Source organism: Varroa destructor, unplaced genomic scaffold, assembly GCF_002443255.2.
Source record: "Varroa destructor unplaced genomic scaffold, Vdes_3.0 BEIS01000003.1, whole genome shotgun sequence".
NCBI classification, from domain to species: Eukaryota; Metazoa; Arthropoda; class Arachnida; order Mesostigmata; family Varroidae; genus Varroa; species Varroa destructor.
In genome coordinates this window covers 13,978,176-14,001,850 of record NW_019211456.1, presented here as the reverse complement: position 1 = coordinate 14,001,850, position 23,675 = coordinate 13,978,176, and the positions used below count along the sequence as shown (strand labels likewise).

Sequence of the window (23,675 nt, the reverse complement as noted above, 5' to 3'; positions counted from 1 at the left end):
TGCGCGTCGCTTCGGGTGTGTGTGTGAGTGTGTGTGTGTGCGAATGTGTGTGTGTGTGTTTGCTTGTGTCTGTTAAACAGAGCGACCGGCCAACTGTTGTTCGTAGTCTGGACCAGTTTATATAGAACTCTTCTTCAGTTTAGTCCAGTCCTTTCTCTGCCGTGACAGCGGCCTGGTGTGACAGTCTCACTTGCGCTTGAAATGAGAAATATTGCGCAGTTGTCTTTTTAACCGTACGAAGTATACGCTGCCTACAACATGTCACTGACAACTACACATGGGGCGCGAGTCGCTCGGTCGTTGGCGCACACGGGTGTCATTCTGCCAATAAAGTTCTCCGTAGTCGGCAACGATAGAGCCGATTTTCCCTGTGGAACCAGCGCTCGCTGTCAGTTACATTCCGGCCACCGTGTAGTTTGCGCAGCTCCGAAAATCAGTTCCGCCACGTAACCGGTCCGTTATGTCTGCCAAGATTAAGTGTAAGTGTGACTGCGCAAATTATAGAACACTATTACATTGTGATACCAACAATGTTTTGTGCGCGTCTAGTTATTGGTTTAGTACTGCTGCGATGCCCCTCATTACAGAAACGGTTGTGGAGAAAGACTCTGTGTAGAAACACGCTACGGTTATTTATATTTTAGGATATTTTCACACTTTTAGATGGCTCGTACAATATTACGCCGTCTTTACAAAGAGCTCTTTGCTTTGCTAGAGTCATAAAGCCAACGAGCAAACTAGCCTGATGACAAACTTAACACTGTCGTTATTCGAATCCAACGAAGTCCGTGTGAACAAAACGCATTCGTAGTTGATAGTAGATTCCTTATACGAAAGGCCTTGTATGTATGACAGATTTACTACGTTGAATACGTGTTAGAAATTCATTTTTGTTATAAAATTCGCCATCGATATAGTGGTATGGTATATATGCTCATGAAAATAGTTAAAGGAAATGGTCTTTTTTTTCTTCCTAATCCAGATACTATTACCAGCGGAACTTCCTAAAATCAAATGGACATGCTGGTCACGTCTAACAGAATGTTATCCCAGCGTTGTCGTTAAGATTTAGACGTGTACAAAAGAAAAAAATAGAATTCAGTTTTGGTCTGAAAGCTGCGTGTCAACCAGCGAGAGCTAAACACTTGCGTTGATGCTGTTGTGCTTGTTGGGCAGCAGAATGTTTGGGGTCGCTTCGGGCAGGGGTGGGTTATCGACCCCGAATCTGTCATGTCTGAATGTCACGAAGACGAACCGACTCTAACAGAATTCTGATAGTTCTAACGAACTCTAACAGAAGCCGGAGGCAGTGGTTAGTGTTACTTGGTAACTACTGTCCAGACAACTCAACCCATCATAGCTCCATAACGACAAGTGTTGAATCAGTATCGAATCCAAGGTCACAAACTGAATATATGTAGAAATGAACTTACTTTACATGAGACAACGGTACGAGAGAACGACCCGGTTCATATCATCGTTTCAGTTTACGGAGTTGCGTATTTGTGTATGATATTGAATAATGGTTGGTTAGCTATCTCGCCTTAAAGCGAGTATGATTGGGCATGGCATACAGAGCGATCTATCGAAACGCGTGCCAGAGTACGGTGTTCGCCCCTAGATTCTACAACATTAACGCTATTACTACGGGGCAATTAATAACATCTACGTGCTGTTGTATTTGGGGCAATCTGTTTGTACCGAGCATGCGCTTTTCCGTTGTCACTGCAACTAGAATTATTTATTAATACCATTTTTTTGAATTAATTCCACTACACTCTTGGGAAAAACATACGTAATTCTATTCAAATCATTGTTGATTGCAACGTCAAAACTTATTATTTTCGAACATAGACAATGATCTGAAATGTGGTCAATTCAAATTACTTGCATCGTATTCACTTGATACATAAAAATAAACACATATTAGAAAATGATTATGAATGAATGTGAATAAAAACATGGAACATGATGATAACTTAAGTGCTTCAGATTCGTACTGAAGAGAAATTTTTTCTCTTCGAGAAACGAGAAAGTTCGAGAAACGGCAACTGTAACCGTCTTACCATAAGTGGCTTCCGGCGCTCGTGAAACAAAGTAAAAATTCATGACTGTGATATATTTAAGGACGTTCAATATATTCAAGCACGAAAAGTTTATTTGCGTTGTCATTAGTCTTCAAAGGCTTCGCGTTGTAAACTAAATTGTTATTTTTTTTCCCTTGCGCTCAACAGAGGAGCTTTTTTTCGAAGCCCTTATGTAAATAGAATTATCCTAAATGTACCTATTTTGGTAGATTAATTGAAGCTTTTATGTATAGGAAAAAAGAACTTCGAGTATGCCTACATTACTGGATGTTACTTTTTCAAAGTAAACACCGCTGTCGTCGAATTCGTGGTAACGATGAACAGACGGTGGCTCACGCATAACCATGTAAAAAAAAAAATGTATAATCTATTCAGTTCGCGATGCCACAAACACGTATTACCTATTATCTGTCGTTGACAACAAACAAAATAAGGCGAAAAGTTTCAGCTCGCGCAGTTGCAAAGTTAGTAGAAAGTGTAATGCGCATTCAAAAACACTATCGATATCTGTGCTATTGAATCTATATACGCAGTATACACAAGGCCATAGTAACTTCCATTATTATTATTAAATTCAAGTAACATAAAGGCGTTTTTTTTTGTAACAGAAACCACACTGGGCAGTATACTCTATCGTCGAATATAACAATCGACGTACATAAATCATAAGCGGTAGTTATCCACTCGCCAGTTCTATATGTCTCCGGGTTACCTCATGAAATGTTTCTACGGCCGACGGCACCCGGTCCACAAAAGTCTTGTTTGTTGTGATTTGCCAACCTATCTGGCTGAAGCAAATGTTTCTTCTACGAAATATAGCTTCCACTACCGAAACCTACTCGTCCTCCTGTCTCACGTTCGTTTTATACTGTCGAACGATAGTCTTACTCAAGACCCACAATCGCACACTTTCAGCCCAGCGAGAGGCGTTTCACTAGCATATCTAGCCAAAGCTTTTGCGGAATCTTCGCACATACAGTTGTCCCCCTTTTCATACCTACTGCAGATGCAAGTAGCGTGTACGGCAGTGGAAAACTGCGAGATCTGCGGTCCACATGCACATACGTGACAAATTTTGTTCTCGGCTTTGTTTGTTTGTTTATAGTACGTGTGGCATCCGTTGTTCATTTACAGTCAGGTATGATGGATACAAGAATACTACCTTCTTGTTCCCTTTTTCTAGGTGGAGCTGTCGTCGACATTCTCGGTGATGAGATGACAAGGTAAGGCCGGCAAGTAGTTTCATCGTAAATATTTACACAACCGGAACACAAAAATTCAGATATCGCTGTAGCAACAAATGTTATGGGTGACTGGACAGTTCCTGTATTTTCGCCACGCAGGCGTTATGGATTCGTTTTGTCATCAAAAACGTAGAATAAATACCTGAGGCGAGCGTCGGTTGAATAGAACCTTGCAGAGTGCTTGTATTATGGTTCCATATATGTATCTAATATCTGGTATGACTGTTTTTTGTTTCCGACATTTTCTTTCTTGAAGTAAAATGTTAACGTAAATTTTTGTTACCTTAAATCCGTGAAATTTCAGTCTAACCATGCTGTAATCTATTTTACGCTAAGGAAACCTTCGATACATTGAGACAGCTCGAAAGAGATTTTAGAAATTATATTTCGCCCATGTACACTCGTTATTAACGAGAGACGCACAAGAAAAGCTTCGTTTTGCAAAAAATTGTTGTAGTACTTAAGTGACAGCGTTGTTATTCAAGGTAGGACACACTCATATGGCGAAAGCGAAATCTCCCTCTATTGAGTCTCCTTTCCGAACTCTTCATTCGAACTTTGACCATCGGAGCTTATGGTAACAGTCACGGTGGTAAAATACGGCTGAACAGTTCAGTCTTTTAATTTGCAGTTAGTTCACTCTATAATAGAACTGGGTAAATGTGTGATTAGGCATAGTTCTACCTCCTGTTGCATCTCAGTGTGTTCCAAGCCCTTATAGAATATAGTGTATCTCTTGTTGATATACACCATAAAATGGGGCTCGATATTTGTCGTTTAAGTCTTGCTTTTATGTACATAAATATTGTTCATAATGTAATGTTAAAAAAGAAATGAAAAATATATACGTGCTTATTTGTCTTTAGGATTATTTGGGACATCATCAAAGAAAAGTTGATCTTCCCGTTCCTCGATCTGGAGATTCATACGTATGACTTGGGGATTGAGAACCGCGATGCTACCAATGATCAAGGTTAGTTATGAAGAAGCTATTAATAAAAAGCACTGTAAAATGTTCATTTGTTCATCTGTAAATATCTACATAATTCACGGAAATTATAAAATGTCTTCAAGCATGAGTGAATGGTCAAAGCTATTTATACTTTCTCCAAGTTAAAAAGTGACCGAATTGAAACCATTTTATGATTGCGGTATGGTATAATTTTCCGTGTCAAAAGGGAATTCATGAAGATAGGAATGTTAAAAGTATACCCACAGGGTGACATTAGATCGCGGTTACTTGCTTCCCTTTTCCGCCTATTGGCACTATTGTGTTTTTATTTTTCTCTTTATTTCTTTTTGAAGGAAAACAAACAAATCATGAGGATCATCTTCGATTTGGCCACGACCCCTCGTAGGGGTCAAATCGCTATCGAGGTTTGTTGCTTGCCACAAGATGACCTGGATGCCTCTGTCAATGGTCAAATAAAACACGTGACACAATTTCGCCGGGCATAATTGGGGTGTGTTATGTGTGTGCGTATGTGTTATCAATTCCTACCCTGACTGGCGAATAATAAAAAGGTCTACCAGTTTTGTCATCTGAGAACAACCCTCGGTACTCCCCCACAGCAAAGGTCGTCTCCAGAGGTGTTTCCAATCCTTGTTAACGTTCTCTAATACTTGCCGTGGCTGAAATAATGGTTTGCGTGTTGGGCTAAAGGGGCGGACTAGACGGAAGAGTCGTGAACACCTGCCCTTACATAGAAACGCGTACGAAATACTTTCTCGTCGTGTAAACAAAGTGGGTTCGCAGAATATAGATATACGCATTGGGTAGAACATGAGAAAAAGAATAATAATTTCATAGTCTCCATCCTGTTTTGCTATATGGGGTAAAGGCGAGAGGTTTTAGCCTGTAGGACTTTGACAAACATGTCCAAGTCCGGTGCAGATCTCCCATACTAAATGAACAATTTGCAACGTCCGCGATTTCTGTGTCTGATTTGGATCAATGGGGTGTTACAAAATTAAAGAATCTACTAGAACTTGAAACAACTGACTCAATGAAAAAGTGTTATTGTTGTGATAGCCAAAAATAAGATTTTCTACCCATTTTGGCAAGTAATCATTAGCTAGCGATGTTTTACAGAAAAGCAGATCTGTTCGTCGTCGGCATGTTCCCTTGGTGGCTTTGCTAGTATTCAGTGCAATGGTATATTTTGGTAATATCTGGCCAAAGAAATCAAATAGAGCCCTGCGTGAGAGCATATCTGACGAGACCCAGTAAGCAATATATTTAAATCAAAATTGAGTTATATGTACCCAATATGACTGCGACATACCTAACCGTAGCAAATGTTGATCGATTAATATTGAATGGCGTTTAGTTAGCAACACGTTCGATGGTGACTCTCTTGGTATCGATCTGAATTATTTGACCTTAAACTTTGCTTGTTAATGCTGACTATTTTATTCTTTCTCTACCTATATCGCGCTAGTCTTGTTTCGTTTCCAATATTTATATCATGTTAAAATAGTTGTTATGAAGTGTACGCAAATACTTTATCTTGTTGGGCCGTCTGACCACAAAGTATACAAGTTATTTCATTTTTGTTGTAATATTTCTCGGTCAAAAAGCACTACGTACATTTTAACTAGAAGGAAGCATCGTACTATTACGCAAGTCTATCAGTTCCAATTCTGTCTTAGATAGTTTAAGTTAGTCTTCCTCTAAGCGCAGTATTTATTAATATAATGGCTAGACTTCGCAATATTCGATTGCATACATACCTTTTTTTATCCTAGATTTGTTGCTGTGGTTTTCAATACAAAAGCGTCATCCACTGATTCGGGTTTCGATACCCAAATACAATTTCATATTGGTAATAGAACTGGCTTACGAAGGTATTTAGCATCGCCTTACCGGATTTCTATCAGATATGAACGCTTCTGTTTTCCGACTCTAAAATATAGAACTTAATGGCTAGTCTGTTTTTGCAGACTCCCCTTAATAGCTACTTCCTACGTTAAAACATTGTCGCATTGTTTCTCTTGAATTTTCCTTCCTATATTGCTTAGAAAAAATGTATATTTTGATGATTTATGCGATTCCTGAATATTGTCCACGGACTTACACAGAAATGGGTTTTTTCCAGTAAGGGTTGAGTTGGAGGTTGTGTATGCAGAGGAGTCACTTCTATTCGACCCAATATAGGACCTAGTGTATCTGACGACTTCAAGCTATAAATAACTTTATTATAAGAAAATGTGTCACTGAAGCATTTGACCCAATTTCTATAAGAGACAGTGAAATTCTTCTAGCTGAAGGTCTGCTTTGCCCTGGAAGTAGTTCTTTGAAAATGACTCCACGGTTCCTTGAGCCTTCATGTAATTTTGGTATGTATGACTTACCATCAGTCAGCCCCTATGTGAATAAGCAAATAACTCTGACACTGTCGTCTTCTGTAAACAACTATTAACGACATGAGCGTTTTTACAGTAACCGTCGAGTGCGCAAACGCAATAAAGAAATACAGTGTTGGAATTAAGTGCGCGACTATTACTCCGGATGAAGCTCGTGTTGAGGAATTTAAGCTAAAGCAGATGTGGAAATCTCCGAACGGAACGATCCGAAACATTCTCGGTGGAACTGTGTTCAGGTTAGCACCGCAATCGCATCCGTTTATGAGTAAACATTGTGTCAAGTAAATATCCGCGTATGCAAGCACGTTACGTACAAGAACATACCAACTGACTTAAATTATACAGAACGACGCACACTAAAAGCTAATTAGGGCGGTATACAATAGATTAATGTGATTAGTAGAGTAACTAGTCTGCGTCGCATTACAATATACTTCATTCAAAAAGCAAGCTTCAGTGTTTTAATATTAGTGTTTTGGTCATTAAATAGAAGTCATCATAGAAGAACTAGTTTTTTGGTCATTTATCGTAGTTATGCTTCTACTTTACAGGCCTCACTCTAAGTTAATACGTACTTCCAAAATGCATACGCTCTTGAATCCAGTCAATAAATTTTCACTAGCATTTGACTGACAAACACGCTGGGTTAATACGTGCTGGTAATTCGGGTTTGACTTACAGAGAGGCTATCGTGTGTAGCAACATCCCCCGTCTCGTCCCTGGATGGAAGAAGCCCATTGTGATAGGACGTCACGCATTTGGAGATCAGTACAAGGCAACTGATTTCGTGGTGCCTGACGATGGCAAGCTACAAATCACCTTCACGGCTAAAGATGGCAAGGTGAGTAAATCCTATGTAAATAAAATGTAATAAAAACGAAATGAAGGACAAGCTAAAACGGTTCGGTAACAGATGAACAGCGCAACACCAATTGGTTGAAGTATGCAACTTAATTTCGAACGTCTCTCCAAACAGGTCATCTCTCATGAAGTGTACCAGTTTGAGGGTACTGGCGGAGTCGCAATGGCGATGTATAACACTGACCAGAGCATCAGGGAGTTCGCGAATTCGTCTATGCAATACGCCCTTGACAGGAAGCTTCCTCTATACCTCTCCACTAAAAACACAATTCTCAAGAAGTATGATGGCCGCTTTAAGGACCTCTTCCAGGAAGTTTACGACAAGGTACGCTGCCAGCGACAACATGATCTACGACCTATATGTTTGAAATTAGTAAATAATGGAAAAGCCCGTCCCAGATTTTGACTCCTCAAAATATATAGGTAGGCAAGCAGATGAAATTACTATGGTAGCAGGTGAACAAAAAAAGCACAATACGTCACTGATGTGAGGAAAAGGTCTTATATATTTAGATTCGACAATCATTATTAAGGAGTTCAATCGTAGTCAGTCAAAGCATGCTTATTATTCAAACGTTCTGAAGGTATCATGGCCCTACTAATGGTGAACCATTGTTCTGTCGTTTTACAGTGATATTCTCAAAATAAGTTTCTGTGCATCTATTGTTTCAAAATTAAATGCATACTGACAGTCATACAAATGTCCCAATACAGGAATATAAAAAAGCGTTCGAGGGCGTCGGTATCTGGTACGAGCACCGGCTGATTGATGATATGGTCGCCTATTGTATGAAATCGGAAGGTGGTTTTGTATGGGCGTGCAAGAATTACGACGGAGATGTGCAAAGTGATTCCGTTGCTCAAGGGTTTGGCTCGTTGGGATTAATGACCTCCGTACTTGTCTGTCCTGATGGTAAGATTAGGTTATTTTTCCGTCCTCACTGGTTAGTTTACTTCCTGTAGAAACTTAGCCCCGACTTGTGCTTCGAATCAAGCAAGGCAAATGATAGTGAGATACTTGTTGTTACGGTATCAAAGGAAAAGAAAAGCCTTTTAATCAGTCGCCAATTAGCTTTTTGGTTCGTTGCTATCGCAGGAAAAACTGTGGAGGCAGAAGCTGCCCACGGAACTGTGACAAGACACTATCGCATGCATCAACAGGGCAAGGTAAACAGGCTTACATATGCTTAGGAGTTGGGTAGAGCGTTGCACTGATGTAAGAGAGCATCGAATAAAGTAACACGAGAATCAATTAAGGCACTTACCTTTAGATTCGCAGGATAGTAACCGAAATATCCTGGGCAGTTACGTCGTCAAATTTAAATGCGTTAAGGATAAATGAGGTTTTTTTTAAAGTGATGAGTTAAAAGCTGTGCACGTAAATATACAAAGATAACGTAAGCTTTTGCCCGCTGTCTAATTACGAAGGGGACAAACCTGATGACTTAATAGATATCGGTGCGGCTCCTATATCAATACCCATATATAACAAATGGTGGGTTCTTCACGGCATGTGCTATCGTACTAATTATAAAAACTGTTATGGTAGGAAACATCAACAAATCCTATTGCGTCTATCTTTGCATGGACTCGTGGCCTCGCGCACCGCGCGAAGCTTGATTCCAACGATGAGCTGGCTAACTTTGCCACTGTACTGGAACAAGTGTGCATTGAAACCGTCGAGGCCGGTGAGTAACTAGCTTATTGTACAGTTTGCGGTGCGAAAACAAATTGTAAATCTATATATTGGCGTTAATAAAACTGAGCGAATTAAAACGTGCAGCGTAACACTCGAGCATTATTCTGTGATTGCCCAACTAGTCCTTGATAATACGATGAGCACACGCAGTTGTTATTTTGCTGTAATCGTCCGGTCCCGGCTAAAAGAAACCAATTTCTTTGTAGAATAATTAAAAAAAACAAAACATTTCTTCGCCAAACTAACGGATAGGGCAAAGATTTTATAGGATGATACCCTATCCTTTTCCGGAGACCTATGTAGATTTTTACTAAAAATCTACGGAGGTTCTTAGTTCAGGAACTACCGTACATAATGTCGGACCATATCGACTTTGTAAAACATGTTAAAAAAACAAACTTAACACAAAGCAATGTTATGTTTTACATCTTATAGGTGCGATGACAAAGGATCTTGCCTTATGTATTAAGGGCGCCTTAGACAAGGTGCAAAGGTCGGACTACCTGAATACGTTCGAGTTTCTTGACAAGATTGCCGAGAACCTCAAAGTCAAGCTGGCGGCCCAGTGATTAGATAGCTCTCATGCGACAGTTAATTGCAAGCTGTAGAGTAGGTGCCAAATCCTACTGTACCGGATGCAGGATGCTAATTGGACTTTCGGGTAAACTAACGACGCCTCGCAAACTATGACCCGTTTCACCTTCGGACTGAATCTTTGTTCTATGCTCACTCTTTAAAAAATTGACGATATCTGCTACGATGCAGAATTATCCAGTGCGCTATGAGTCTGTTTGTCATGGTTGCCTGGTTTTATCTACGCAGTTAGATGAAGGACATTTGAAGGTTTACTGAACGATAGTAAACCAAAACTACAATTGAATTGTGTCAGTGACATAGGAAGCCTCAATACAGACAGTGATTTTTATTGACATGGTAATATATATCAGTGTGATAGAAGCTATAGATGGAGACTCATATTAAAATATACATATACACATGTGTAATTGAACGCAGTCCATTTACACCACCGTACGACCTAAACTAAAGTGCTGTCGTTCAGAAAATGATCTGAAAAATACAAACCTCAACCACCTTCTATACAACATACAACAGTTATTAAGGTATTTTATCAAAGTTGATATCGTACGCACCCTATATCTTTACATATACCTTTACAGTAAACTATACTAAGCGTTATATATATATATATATTCTTTCTATGCTCTGCGCATTTTGACAATACCGAAATGACGGCTAACTTGGATTCTGACGGTCATTCAGCCGCTCTTGCTGTACAAGAACGCTTATACGGTATAAAGGGGGTACAAAGACAATAAAGTCCCTTTGAATTCACTTTGAAAACACGTGTGCTTTTTATACACTTGAGAAATGCTATAATATTACTAATAAGTAAGGGTACTAATAAGTGTCGTTTGATTAATTCCTCTCATTGGTATGAGGGTTGACCTTGCACGCTATTCGAGCGTCAATATACCTGAAAGTGTAAACATTTTCAAGGTATTCAGGTAGATGTAGCACCTTTTTGAGTGGCTTGCTGTTTTGAATTGTAAATTTTATCTCAACACCAAACTGACTCTTGCCGTCCCGTTTTCCCTTCCATGCCCCTGTTAAAATAAGGACTGATATTCCATAACGTTTGCGTATAGCTAACTGTCCTTCCAGACTGTGTGCATGGAGACGGGCGAGAGATAAGGAAGAGACCATTTGCTCTTGTTTTTTGCATTGTTTCCTAGTGCCTCACTTGATAGTTGACATAGTGGAATTAATTGAGTACCCTGAAGCCATAGAAAACTGGCTGAGCTTTATTTTTTTCTAGCCAGGTCAACTGTAGCCATGATTGGGACAGCTTTCATTTGCTTGCTCTAGACAAATTTGTCAAAACCTGACACTGAAACTGTATGACCCCAGTGGATTCTGTTTGCTTATACTATCTGTTCATGGTTCAGGTTTTTCTGATGGCAAATTTTTAACCCAATCCCGTAACAGTCAATACTGCTCGGGGCAGGGCTTACGCTCTCAGATAAAGTGCTATTGCGTCTTATCGGATGGTTTTTCAAGTTAATATATTATGTTATGATTTAGAAAGTAGCCACCCTGGTCATGGATCGCTCATATACGCAGCGGTGCAAACGTCTGTTGATTATCACTAAAAGCTAGGACAAATTGAATATTAACGCGGGCAGAACTTCTCTAAGCATTGCATTTGTGAAATAGCGGTACTAATGATGTAACGCTGCATTTTAAAATTTAAGTAAAGCTAAGCATTACGTTATAGAAAGATATCGAGTAAAAACCTTTACTCGACAATCTCTAAAAGACTTATTACTCAAGAAGCCCCTCTTCATGAATTGGTATTTACTTCCAACGACTTCTCACTATAATTTCTCATAGTTGGCATAGTCGCTTCATTCACGCCGAAGACACGTTCTTCTTTATGTTAAAACATATCTAACCACATCTACGCTCACCTCCCTGTATCAATACCAGGAACTATAAAAATATATATAGAAAATAAATATAGGAATGTTGAACGGTGTCTAGGTTCAAGCCACTGTAGATTTAATGAGGGATACTTGGTATAAGTTTATAGTGACTTGTTTGATTAAAAGATTCAAGTCATACGTATGTTCTCGCTTCGCGAGTCTTCTGACTGTTACCGTTGAGACCCTTTATTCTAATCAGCAAAACTTTGGGCCAAACAAAAAAAAATGAAAATTTATTCTGATCGTTACGTGAATCGTTTGTCACACATTTGGTAAATGACGACCAGCAAATTCTTATCAGATTCGCTGTCTCACGACTCAGAATGACAGTGTTAGGTAACCCTAACGGTCCCATCGGCCTACAAGTACGAAAAATGATAATGACTTGTATTTTATTCATATATATTGCTCTTTTTTTAGAGTAGCTGCTGTACTCCTGTTGTTATGTTTTTGGAAATATTCAAATCACTGTCGAAAGAACCTTTAGATGTATGCCTTACCGTTTGTCTGACAAATTTCCCCATACAATTTTCCATGACCATTTAAGTTCCACTTGAATATACAAGCTAAGGTTTTACTGGTGAATTATTATTCTTATATTATATTAATCCTTATTACAGTGACACGAAAAGCCAAGAAGAACATTTTCAAAGAAAAGTAATTGCTGCAACAGTATTCGACAGATTACCAAATGGCTTCGAACACCGAATGAGAAATAATAAGTAATTTGTGACGGCCTAAATTGTAGCGCCCAGCAATTTTGCGCAACGCACGAAGTTAAAGTATACGCATCTACTATGTGAGATCTAATAAATTGTCTATTGAAAAGTGACAGTGAAAAAACATTTTGTAAGCGTTAACAAAAAACAGCGCATTTTTTGGGCAACTTGCGTCACACTCGATGATGATTACATTTAAGGTAGAGTTTGTATGATACTTTTGTGCCATGGATAGACGTTTCTAAGTCCAAGCAGCTGAGGAACTTTAATTATGGGACAGCGTCTTTTCCGAAAAACACCTACAAATTTCAGGAAACCCTATGAAGTGTAACTGGCATTTGCAGTAACTATGATAAAAACCACGGGAGTGGTGGCTAAAACTAATATCCAAACGGAAAGTTGATTGCAGCGACGTAATTCCTTCTATGTGAATAGATATTCCAAGTGGAAAATTCCCTTACGTTCTTCTTTTTATGATTATGATTCAGAGTTGCTTTTGTTAATATTAGTGAATCGGGTGCGATAACGGAAGGGTCACAAGGCCTCAGTCCTCATAAGAATAGCGTGTACGTAGGGTCATTTATCAAGGGTAAGTTCGACATATGCATGCTAGGATACTACTACAGACTTAGATTTCCCATTTCGCTTCAAAGCTGACGCGCTTTCCCAGGTACGAAGCGTGCTCAGCCGGGTAACGATATAAAAATATGAATGTTTCGGTGGCTATATTTCTGCTGGGGGGAGTTATCTTTGTAACGGTTAAACAAATCTTAGTGAGACTTTACTCGCTACTATTTTTGTAGTTTGTATTTTGATATTGATTATTTTTTGCTCTCAATTTTAGTTTACATATTGTGACAACAGTCGTTTGATCCCACTAACTAATAACTTTCTGGTTCTAAGTGGTTCTAAATTTCGCTAAAACTTAACTGCGCATGATGATGGATTGATTTATGTTTTAAACATATTATCGCTTATGTCACAACACACGTGGTTTCTAGGAGAAGTGTCGTTGAGGTTGCCAGTCTTCTAGAGAATCGCCAACCTTTTACATTTGCGTTTTGAAGATTGTCATAAAAGTAAAGAGTACTTCAGTCTTTTATTCAAACGGACGTATACCATGCAAACCGTCTGAAAATCCATTAACTAGTTACGTAATGGGCCATGGCAGGGCTACCGCTTGCAATTTCTGCCTTAATAAACTAGGACACCACCAGTCTATCGGGAAACCGCCAGTTAAGCAAACACTCACACGGTCAAGATCAGTCGTTTCGTTTTAGACTTCGTAATTACTCTTTAACGAATTTACAGGCGTGCGTAAAGAAGTAAGCAAATTTAGTATTCGTAAGAGTTATTTGAGGACTTCAGCAATTTCGGCTAAATTACCGTGTTCGTCTTCAGAATAGTTAAATGAAGACCGTTAGTGGCTTTAGAATCCACAACATAATCACAAGATCCGTGATTATCGGTGGCATCTGAACACTGATTATGACAAGTAAATGGCCAAAATCAGAAATAGATCAAAACAGTCTTAGCTATACTGCAGAGACGTAAATTGTAGAGTCTATAATAGAAAATGAGCAATATCATAAAATAATAATACTCTAATGATCTGACAAGTCGATCAGGGAAAAAACCTATAATGAGTAGATTGACAAGAGCGGGCTTGAAAGGTAATAAAAGAAGCCAGGTGGATTCTGCCAGATTCACAATCATTACTTGTTCTCCGAAATTTATCTAAAGTAACGAAAAAAAACTCGAATTATAAGCATACGACGAGTATGGGTATAACGTCTTCGGGAAGGATCGCATCAGAATTCAGCCACAAAGAAAGTACTTATGTCTCAATCAAATACCATATTTTGATATCAGTATTTAGGAAATCGAGTCAGATTGAATACGGGCCATGTTTCCCATTGCCGAGACCGTTATTGGGGGTACGAAGTAAAGGATTTCTCTTTAAAAAAAAACTCCAACACAGATTCGTGCTCAGGCTTACCACTTAAGCGCATGATCAAGATTTCAGAATATACGATCATGTCGATTTTTCGTTTTGTATAGAGTTGCTAGAGTTAAGTAATACTGCTTTCAAATAGAGAAGCTAACAATAATAATACCCTGTACATAGGGCTCTGTCCATAAAAAGAATTCGCTAGTGTTCGGTGAGAGATTTATTTTCTTTGACTATCATTGTTATCCGACATTGAAGTCTCAACCTTCGGCCTACCTAGCTGTGCCAAAGCAACCGACGAAGACAACTATAATTTCACTCCGATTAAGATGGCTGTTTATAGCTAGAAAAAAACACTAGCAGAAACACACAAGTTGCTGCTAGCGATTCTTCAAATCTATTTAAGTTGATATGTAATTGCAAAATGCAGTTTATATTGATACCCAATACATTTAAAAAATATTATCAACATTGGTAGCGTCGATATTTTACCATCATTTGAATTATATGCAATTAGGCATGATCAAGTAATGTGAGCGTATAACACAATCCATCTACTTAGTTCATAAGGTTTGGTAGGGTCAAATCGTCTGCAGTGGCTTGATTTTAGGCCGGAAATCATTGTGCCGAGACTACATTGTTTCTACATGCTTGTGTAGCACTATCAGACAACTGTCGTCACGTGAAAGCGGCTGTACGTGCTGTACAATCGTCGTTTCGTAGGGTTTGTCAGTCGGTTTTGAACGAGCAGACGATTCTCTGCTAACCTGAAATATCTGTTCGTCTAGGCATCATGAGCATTCACGCGACATTTGATTCTTGATTTTAACTGAGTGAACTTGTCCAAGAATTCCCTGGCAAAACTGCGCCTATCATAGTGCTCCGTTGCCATCGTGTTTGTTCTGGCAACGATGAGTGAATTCGACAAATGCACTATTCGAGGGCTCGAGGTGCTTCGCGGTGCTCTTGAACGACTTTCCAGAGATCCGCCCACGGAAGTGCCCCCTCTTTACGAACGAGTCGAATTCCTTCATAAAGCGCACATTTATATCGCACATAAGATGGCAGAAAAAGGATACAAGGTGCGTCTAAAATAATCAAGAACCCTCATTTATTAGGGTGTTCGCTTCAAGCTTACGCGCCTTCACCTACAGAAATGTATCTACTATATTAACTACTATACAGCCTGTGCGAATAAAGAAAATTATATATATATATATATATATATATATTAGCCTGAAAATACCTATGTGGTATGGAGTCGGTGCTTGAAGTTGCCCTTTTGGGTTTTTTTTTCTCATTATTTGTTAAGAACATGTGTGTGCAAAAATTTACAACTGATAATGTCGATTGTCATTTTATACAATCTTCTCTTTCGATAAGGAGATCTATGCAAAGGGAATTTATTTTGGTACCGATTAAAAGCTTGTGATGAGACGAGTCCAGATGAACTCAATATTCCCAACCTTACGTTTGAACCTTGCAATACTGGGCAAAAATGACGACAAGGGCGATTCGTCTCTATGGACATTGCACTAGCGCTAGTACCGCCGTATTGCCGTTGAATAGAATGATGATGATAGCCACGAGCACAGTCGTACACGTCTCAGTGCGTCCTTTATTGGCGTAATTTAGCCTCTTTTCAGCTGTACGCAATTAAGTTGTACCGTATGTATTTGATACCTGCCTGTTTGTCTATGGTGGTTGTCATTGTTACTGCAGGGTAGGTGATGAACGCTAGTGGATGCTATTATAGGACGCGAGTTGAACTAATTTTTTATGAAGATTCTTTTGTACGATTCGTCCTTTCATCTGAACAGAGTTTTTTTTCTTTGATTCTGAACTCTTCGTAGAGCAATAGTCGTTTGTGCAACGACTCAAAGACAACCGTTTAGCAAATGATAACGACGGCAAGCAGTGTTAGCGTAGGGCAGTGTCACCACATTAGGAAATCGTTAAAGAGATCTTATACAAAAGTACATAGATATATAAATGAATCTTTTGAGCTTTACGTCTGTTACTGGTATCTTCAGACAGCTGGCTCCGAACACTACACAACGTGTGTCTACGGCCGATTTTGAACTGAGACCACAAGATGTCCCTAAATTTAGCAGACAAACTTGGCGTCCTTGAATCATCAAGGAGAGCACGCCATTTAGATTTGGTCAACCAGGCATATTTAGTCTCCTGTTATACATGACATTATTTTCGACGCAAACATGTCTGATGCAATCACTGAGGTAAAAGTTTCACCGTGACGAATCCGCATTTAGCTTAATTACCACAGACGGAACTGTATTACCCTTATTAATAAGAGATTGTGGTGCACAGCCTTTTCTTTTATCGATTCTGGCTCTGCGCGTTGGGTACGGAATTAGCCATGTGAATTTTCAGTGGACTCATAGTGAAACTATGAAGGACGCCATTTCCGTTGAGGTTCTTCATACGCGGTTTTGGTTTTCATCTAATTACCTTCAGTCCAATCAGTCAACGTCAGCCGACTGGTACTCCAGGGTTAAGCATTAATCTACACCAAAAGCGCCTTTTTTCTAGACCCTTAAACTATTGTAAAGCCTAGAATAAGCTCTTCGTCTGCTATAACAATATTTTGGTTGTATTCCTGCCGTCGAAAATATATCATGGGTTTACGTAAGGCGGACGAGCTTCACGTTTGTGTGAAACTCAATGAATACCAGCAGCACCCCATACCTGAAGAAACACGAATTTGGCAATGCGCTAATTTTAGGTGATCTGATGCTAAAGATGAGTTCTGAATTATGCCAACTCGTTCTTTTATATAGGACGATTTATTTCAGGCTTATTTCTTTTTCGAAGTTATGCCAGTTTAACGCGCAGAAGTTTGAACTGATCACCATAATATACGAAGTTCGGGTAGCAGATTCTTAAACAATTTTTTAGGCTCGCGACATAGAGGAGGATTAGAAACTTGACAGTAGAAGTTCGAAAATACTGTTATTAAACACAATTTTGAAAACGACTTTTTTACGATGGATTCTCATATTAATTTGAGTTTTCAAAAGAAAATGTTTATACGAATTCTGTAGTGTTAATTTCTCGTTTTAGTATAATAATTTCGCTTTAATATTGATGCATTATATCTCTGAACAAGGAACTCGATGAACTTTTTGGTAGCATGGTCTTGATTTCTATATTGCAACGGGGGAGTGGTAACTCCTCGAAATCGATTCCATGTACACTTAGATATCCTTATCCGCTGGATTGTATCAACTTGTGTTTTTACGTAGGGTAAAATATAAGCTGTTTTGCCTTCTTGTTTAGTGCGTAAATCCCCTGTCTACTTAATATTGTTATCGAACAGATGCCGATTCAAGAAAAGGTTGATAACGAGTTTGCAAGATGGACTGCTTTCGAGGAGAAATTAAATCTGAGGCAAGATATAAGCTCTGATGTGGAAGCATACCATAGGGAACTAATGGTAAAGGCACTACGCAAGGTTCAATGTGAAATCGAGCAACGAAAGCAAAGTGACGGATCAGTGGACCAGGACAACGCTTCAGTGGACGAAACTGATTGGTCGGATGCTTCGCACATTTCAACTGGCTCTAGATCATCGAGATCGCAGAGTCTCTTATCTGCGAAGTCGGTCAGTCTATAGCTAGATTTCACATTTTTTATCAGTTGTGCTATATAAAGATAGTACTGAGAGGATCGCGGTATAACTCTTTTTGTTCTCGATTAACTTTTTCAATAGTATTCATCGGTGCTGATATCTAACTGACGAGCATAAGTAATTTCGGTTTGTTTACCTGGCCGAAAACCCAATGTTTCCCTAAAATTCTAGCAGTAAATCAACCGTCATTCGCCACGAGCTTCGCTTGTCTGACAACAGAGTTTTCAGCTCTGGTGTTGAAGAACTCGTTCAGCAACGTTTTGAGATCTTTTTCACCATAACATGCGCGGTTACTAATTTCATTCGCCAGTTATCAAAAAAAATGATATTTCATCGGAGCACTGACTCAAGCTCTTTGAGAGAGGCTTATACAATCTTTGCAATGTGGAGTTCGGCATTTACATGAAGATGTGTGACTTGGCCTTGCCCATTCGGCCTGTCTTGATGGATAGACTCGTTCACTCAAAGAAATTAGGCTATATACAGATCCGTATTAGCTGTCATGTTCTTTTAAAATATTTCCCAGCGTATAAAATCCTGCCAGTTTTAATCGTCGCTTGGAACGAAAATCTGACTTAGTTTTGGGCTTAAACATGTCCCCTAAACCTTCTCGATCTGTTCCTTGCTTTATATCGATGTGAGACACCACTTCTCGTCACCGGTGGAAATTTTGTGTAGAAACCTGTTATTGTGGGCGCGTGTTGTTCGATGTCGGGCGGATGATTAGATTTACGCAGTTCATAGGGTATATAAGCTTCAAATTTTTCGGTAAATCTCATAGAGTTTAGATGCCTTCCGAAACCCATAGATGAATACGCTATTTTATTTTGGGGATAAAGTATTCTCTCGGCACTTAAATATGATATCACACTATATTTTGGCTATCAAGGTCTGCTCGTCTTCTCCATGGTTGCCGTTTCACGGTGTGATACGCTCCGCATCGGTTATCTGAAGTATGGATCAATACACGCGTTCGTCACAAACCAAACCCGATTTGATCTCTACTTCCATCAGCCTTTTATATATCCTTCTAGAGATCAGCGTAGGACGTTGCTAGCTTAGTTGACTGAGCACAGAAACTGTGTAGTGAATTCCCCGTTACCGAGACAGAGAGATTTGCAATTCTTTACCAGTCTGTACCCGTTGCATTGAAAAACCAAGAATTGCTTCATGCCGAGTTACTGAAATATATCAGGCATTGAGTGCAGTAGCTTGGAATCAATGGCATTTTCAAATTCTACAACCCAATTTTGAGCGTTTTTCTCAGTTATAAGGTCTTCGCTGTGTTCGGGCCGGATATCCAGGCCTGCTTTGTCAACTGTTAGACTTTGATAGCGGGCTAAGTAGGTAAGTATCGAAGATGTACCTTTTTCTTTTGGAAACTGCATATTTTAAGCCTGAACTCGATATAAAATTTCGTTCAATATGCAGAGAAATCACGACAGATTCACAGAGAGGAAAGGGAACATGTGTGAATGGTACATCGAAATAAACAAACTAGGAGGAGCGGTATCAATAGAACTAATCGAATGTTCTTTGTTCCAACCAGTATTGTATTGCGTTATGCCACCTGGATCTTTAAAAAAGGAGAGCTTTACAGAGCTAGAAACTAAAAGTCTAAATTATAATTTCCAAGGAAAGAGCCGAAGTGGCTTGTGCTAAATTATCCTGGAAGCTCGTCTCTTCTTCTCGAACCATGATATCTCTGGAAGTGGCCCTAATTACTTAATCGGGACTGAGCAGTTGAACTTGTGGGACGATTAGAGAGCAAACATGTCGCTAAAGTTAATGTTTAATAGGAATCCTTTGAGATTCTGTCAACTACGTGCTACAACGTGCATTTAACAAGGTCACATCACTCGAAAAAGCAACAAAAGATGCAATTAATTCTAAACTTACTGCTACTGTGACTGAGTTTGATCCTTTAATTACTGGCAATTCTGGCAAATTTGGCATCCACCCATCTTGGCTCTAAAATATTATAACAGCACGAAAATGAATATTGTTGTTATCATCATTACTCCTTGATCACTCTACTGGTAAAAATTATAGGTACCTGTAAAATCATGTTAAATACAAACATGAGCCTGCTTGATTAGTATTAGTAAAATAAAAACATTTTTTTTTTTTTTTTTTTTAACTAAAACAGCGTTTTCCTGATCAATGGGATTTCATGTCGTTTTAGAAACTGAAGCGTAGCATGAGCGAAAGTTCGTCAAGACGAGATATGCGTATAGTCGCACCTTCCGAGTCTACCACAAAAAGGCAAAGGGTGGCTAACCATCAGAAAGAAGGCTTATCGGTAGGTCAGAAGGCTAACGACACATCAACTGACGATGGCTTGGAGCGTGAGAGTCGTTCTCGAATTCCCAAGAAAGGTTCAAGTAGAAATAATTCACAGTCTGTTAGAGGTTTGAAACCGGCCTTGCCATTGTTTCAGAACAAAATATCTCGGCCTCCAAGTGTTGACAGGGCAGAGTTTGCGAGGTAAGTGGAAAAGTCTTATTACCTTTCATGATTAGCATTTCACTATGAACTATGCAACTTTTAGCATAGGGAGCGTGTGTGCTGCCGTAAAAATTCACGCAAAAAAAGTAAGCGTTGTGATCATTTTTGAGATGACCATTGAGTCTGACGTAAATACTAGCTATAGTACGTGGAAAACGCTTGCGGTCAATGAAGTATCTCGTCATGGGTATTTTCAAAGAACGTATTTATCGTACAGTAACAGTAATCATACATTTTTAACAGTGCCAGCTAACGGCTCAAATTGTGTAGTTATGCTTGTAGGTAAGTGATGGAACTATTATGAAAAGAAAAACGTGTTAGGATAAAAATACGTTGTGATTTTCAATACATCTCTCACGTAATAACAACTCCGTGTTTGTTATAGAGCTCAAAACCAGCGCGTTCAACAAGCAAAGGAACGTCGCGAACAACAGCAGCAGACCGAAGAGATTGCCAAAGACAGCAAACGGTCAGTAGCAAAGTTAAAGTCCATTAAAGCCGATAGTTCCGGAAGGGGGGTATCGAGAAATTCAGTATCCCTCCAGAAAAAAGTTAGCGCCATCGATCCATCGCCAAATAATCCTATCATAACTGGTACAATACCACTGGCCAATGAGATGTTACACGGACAGACTTTGCTTGAGTCAAGCAAACTGCCGCTCCTTACACATCAAGTTAATTCTACATTCATGGTGAGCGCCTATTTAGGACAAAATCAATCGCCTGTACCAACGTAAATACAAATAATAATAACTATTTCATTATTAACAAGTTAAGGAAAAAAATAGCGATGATTCTGTTTAAATACATTTTTTTTTCTCGTTTTATTATTTCTATTCCTTTATTCTAGCAGAGATCATTTGTCGAGTTTACAGCAAACAATTTATTGGCATGTTTTGTTCTGAAAGCTCTTTATCGCTAATCAAACTCAAGCTTGAAAAGAAGAGGCCCGTACGAGGTAAAGCCTTGTCAACTCAACCCTAAATCTATTACTACCGGTCAATTTGGCCGTTTGTAAAATTTATTCAGAAGGCTACATATTGAAACGTATATATACGCCATAAAAAAGCAACTGAAAAGATACGCTTCAATATAGAAACACTTTTTTCAAGGACTGGTTATTCTAACTGCGTTCGGTAGAAATAGGTATACAAAATATATCGGTGAATCTAGTATTCATTATGTAGAGGGATACTACTAATGAATAAGGCAGCGATAAAAGTGCACTCTAAATTAAAGTTACCTGGCCTCCCCCTTGCCTCAATAGTCGTTGTCATATTTTCTTTGTACTACCCATATTTATTTACTTAATTGATGCTCAGATGGGTGCGGAAGCTCGACCAATGTGCGACGTGACGATGATTGCCCCTGTTCCAGCTGGATTTCGTGAGATGCCTGTTCATCCGTTAAACACGACGTATGTGCCGTCCGCTACCGCCGTTCCAAACGATGTAACGTTTGCAAAACCCTTGCAACCAGTAGAAACAATTTACCGACCGGTCCTCGATCCCCCCGACAATGGCCAAATAGAGCCAGCACTACCTGACGAGAATGCGGCCAACGCCACGGTTGACGACACTCTTCTGAACCCTATGGAGAGCTACTGCAACTACGGGCTAGAGGACCTTTGTTCGGATTCCGATAACACCGACGACGAATGTCACCCCAAAAAAATCGTATGTCTTCTTCGTAGTGAGTGATTAATTTACCTTGAAGCTCGCGTAAATTTAACTCATCATAGAATAAACTTGATGTAAAAGTTAATCGTTCTTTTTTCGTGTACTACGTTCTGCTTATATTAAAAGGAATTGTGTTGCCTTAATAATGGTATTTGCTCAAATTGCTTTGAGTATACGGGAGAAGAGTGCAAGAGCTTACACTATATGATAACAGAAAAATTCATAGTAGACACGTTTTTTTAGTGGTTGTCTTACAAGCAGAAATTCGTTTTAATTTGAATACAAAAAGAGTAATATTGACTATTTTGATTCGCAGATACCTGGATGGGCGCGAATGGATTCAGCTCGTTTCAGAAGACGTATCTTCAAACAGAAGACGTTGGGTGACAGCATTGAAAAGTATAGGCTTAAAGATATTTGTATGCCAAAATATGTCGACCTGCATGAGATTTTTTACTCCGATATTGCCAAAAGGGATACCTCCTCACTCATCTGGGATACAACGCAGACTTTTATAGCTTAAAATAATGATGGTAGTGAATTTTCGAGAGAACTGCAGCTCGCTTATGTGTTGTGTACTGAACTTCGTGGATGCACGACTTCCCTTACCTGTTTCAACCAGTTAACCGCTAATTCTTCTCTGAACTTCAGGATAGGTGGCGCAGCAGTCGCGGATCGTAAGGCAATGTTAATATCGTTCTTTTGTTCTCACTTTTGCTCTTTCCAAAGTTGTCTTAATCTACCTATTGTTTACCTTTAGCAGTCTGTATAATAAGGTTGTATAAAAAAGAAACATATATATATATATATATATATATGTATATATATATATATGCTTAAGCGTTGTACATATTGATTCATCTTTTAATCGTATTTTGACCGTCCTTAATATATGTTCTGAACAGAGTTTCGAAATAACGATAACCTATTGCTGTGACAAGTGGATCATGGCAAGGGCCAGTATCGTCAGCAATAGATAGAGCGGTCAGAATAGGCTTGACATATAATAAAAAAAGAAACAACATGAATTATACTGATGCTTAAGAAACGATTATTCTAATCTATTATTCCCTTATTGTTTGTCTTTTAGCAAGAAGTAAACGTTTCTCTGAAAAATTGATTTTAGATTATGGTAACGAAACAACATAATCCTCATATGCTTTATACTATTTATGATACCAACACGACATTTAATCCATGCGATAACTCATGGGAGATAGCCCGCTAATTGGCTTTTTATGTCCGTAAACTAGAAAAGACTAAGGCACATAATATACATCATGATCATGTACAATTCCGTATATTTTAAATATACTTTTATATTTAAATATGCTGTTCCATATGGTATTTCAGAAGCTTGTACCTTTAACTGAGGAGCTTGTTTTACAAAATTTACTCAATTTTG

The 23,675-nt window shown here is 39.0% G+C and overlaps 2 protein-coding genes across 4 annotated transcripts; both read left to right on the top strand.

The window, feature by feature from the left end:
* Nucleotides 1-169: 169 nt before the first annotated feature.
* Nucleotides 170-10,619, top strand: LOC111246679 (isocitrate dehydrogenase [NADP] cytoplasmic-like). The gene is made up of 10 exons (XM_022796671.2): nucleotides 170-479; nucleotides 3,271-3,310; nucleotides 4,198-4,304; nucleotides 6,774-6,933; nucleotides 7,379-7,538; nucleotides 7,674-7,883; nucleotides 8,273-8,471; nucleotides 8,655-8,725; nucleotides 9,108-9,246; nucleotides 9,693-10,619. Exons 1-10 carry the CDS (start codon nucleotides 461-463, stop codon nucleotides 9,824-9,826), a joined length of 1,239 nt encoding a protein of 412 aa, XP_022652406.1. The 5' UTR covers nucleotides 170-460; the 3' UTR covers nucleotides 9,827-10,619.
* A 4,528-nt stretch (nucleotides 10,620-15,147) lies between these two features.
* LOC111248129 (uncharacterized) lies at nucleotides 15,148-23,337 on the top strand. 3 transcript variants are annotated; one of them, XM_086982388.1, is made up of 7 exons: nucleotides 15,148-15,513; nucleotides 17,772-18,056; nucleotides 20,269-20,570; nucleotides 20,977-21,283; nucleotides 21,914-22,267; nucleotides 22,587-22,669; nucleotides 22,922-23,337. In XM_086982388.1, exons 1-7 carry the CDS (start codon nucleotides 15,343-15,345, stop codon nucleotides 23,028-23,030), a joined length of 1,611 nt encoding a protein of 536 aa, XP_086838514.1. In that variant the 5' UTR covers nucleotides 15,148-15,342; the 3' UTR covers nucleotides 23,031-23,337. The 3 variants fall into 3 exon arrangements, with proteins under 3 accessions (XP_086838514.1, XP_086838516.1, XP_022655665.1); XM_022799930.2 differs by having other exon boundaries at nucleotides 15,150-15,513; nucleotides 22,587-23,337; XM_086982390.1 differs by lacking the exon at nucleotides 17,772-18,056 and having other exon boundaries at nucleotides 15,149-15,513; nucleotides 22,587-23,337.
* Nucleotides 23,338-23,675: the final 338 nt, after the last annotated feature.

Excerpts from the sequence above, each read along its gene's own strand:
- LOC111246679 (XM_022796671.2), top strand. Across the intron at positions 4,305-6,773 it reads CGATGCTACCAATGATCAAG|TAACCGTCGAGTGCGCAAAC; the intron begins GTTAGTTATGAA and ends GCGTTTTTACAG. Across the intron at positions 9,247-9,692 it reads CATTGAAACCGTCGAGGCCG|GTGCGATGACAAAGGATCTT; the intron begins GTGAGTAACTAG and ends TACATCTTATAG.
- LOC111248129 (XM_022799930.2), top strand. The coding sequence starts at position 15,343 with ATGAGTGAATTCGACAAATGCACTATTCGAGGGCTCGAGGTGCTTCGC. Across the intron at positions 15,514-17,771 it reads TGGCAGAAAAAGGATACAAG|ATGCCGATTCAAGAAAAGGT; the intron begins GTGCGTCTAAAA and ends GTTATCGAACAG. Across the intron at positions 20,571-20,976 it reads GACAGGGCAGAGTTTGCGAG|AGCTCAAAACCAGCGCGTTC; the intron begins GTAAGTGGAAAA and ends TGTTTGTTATAG.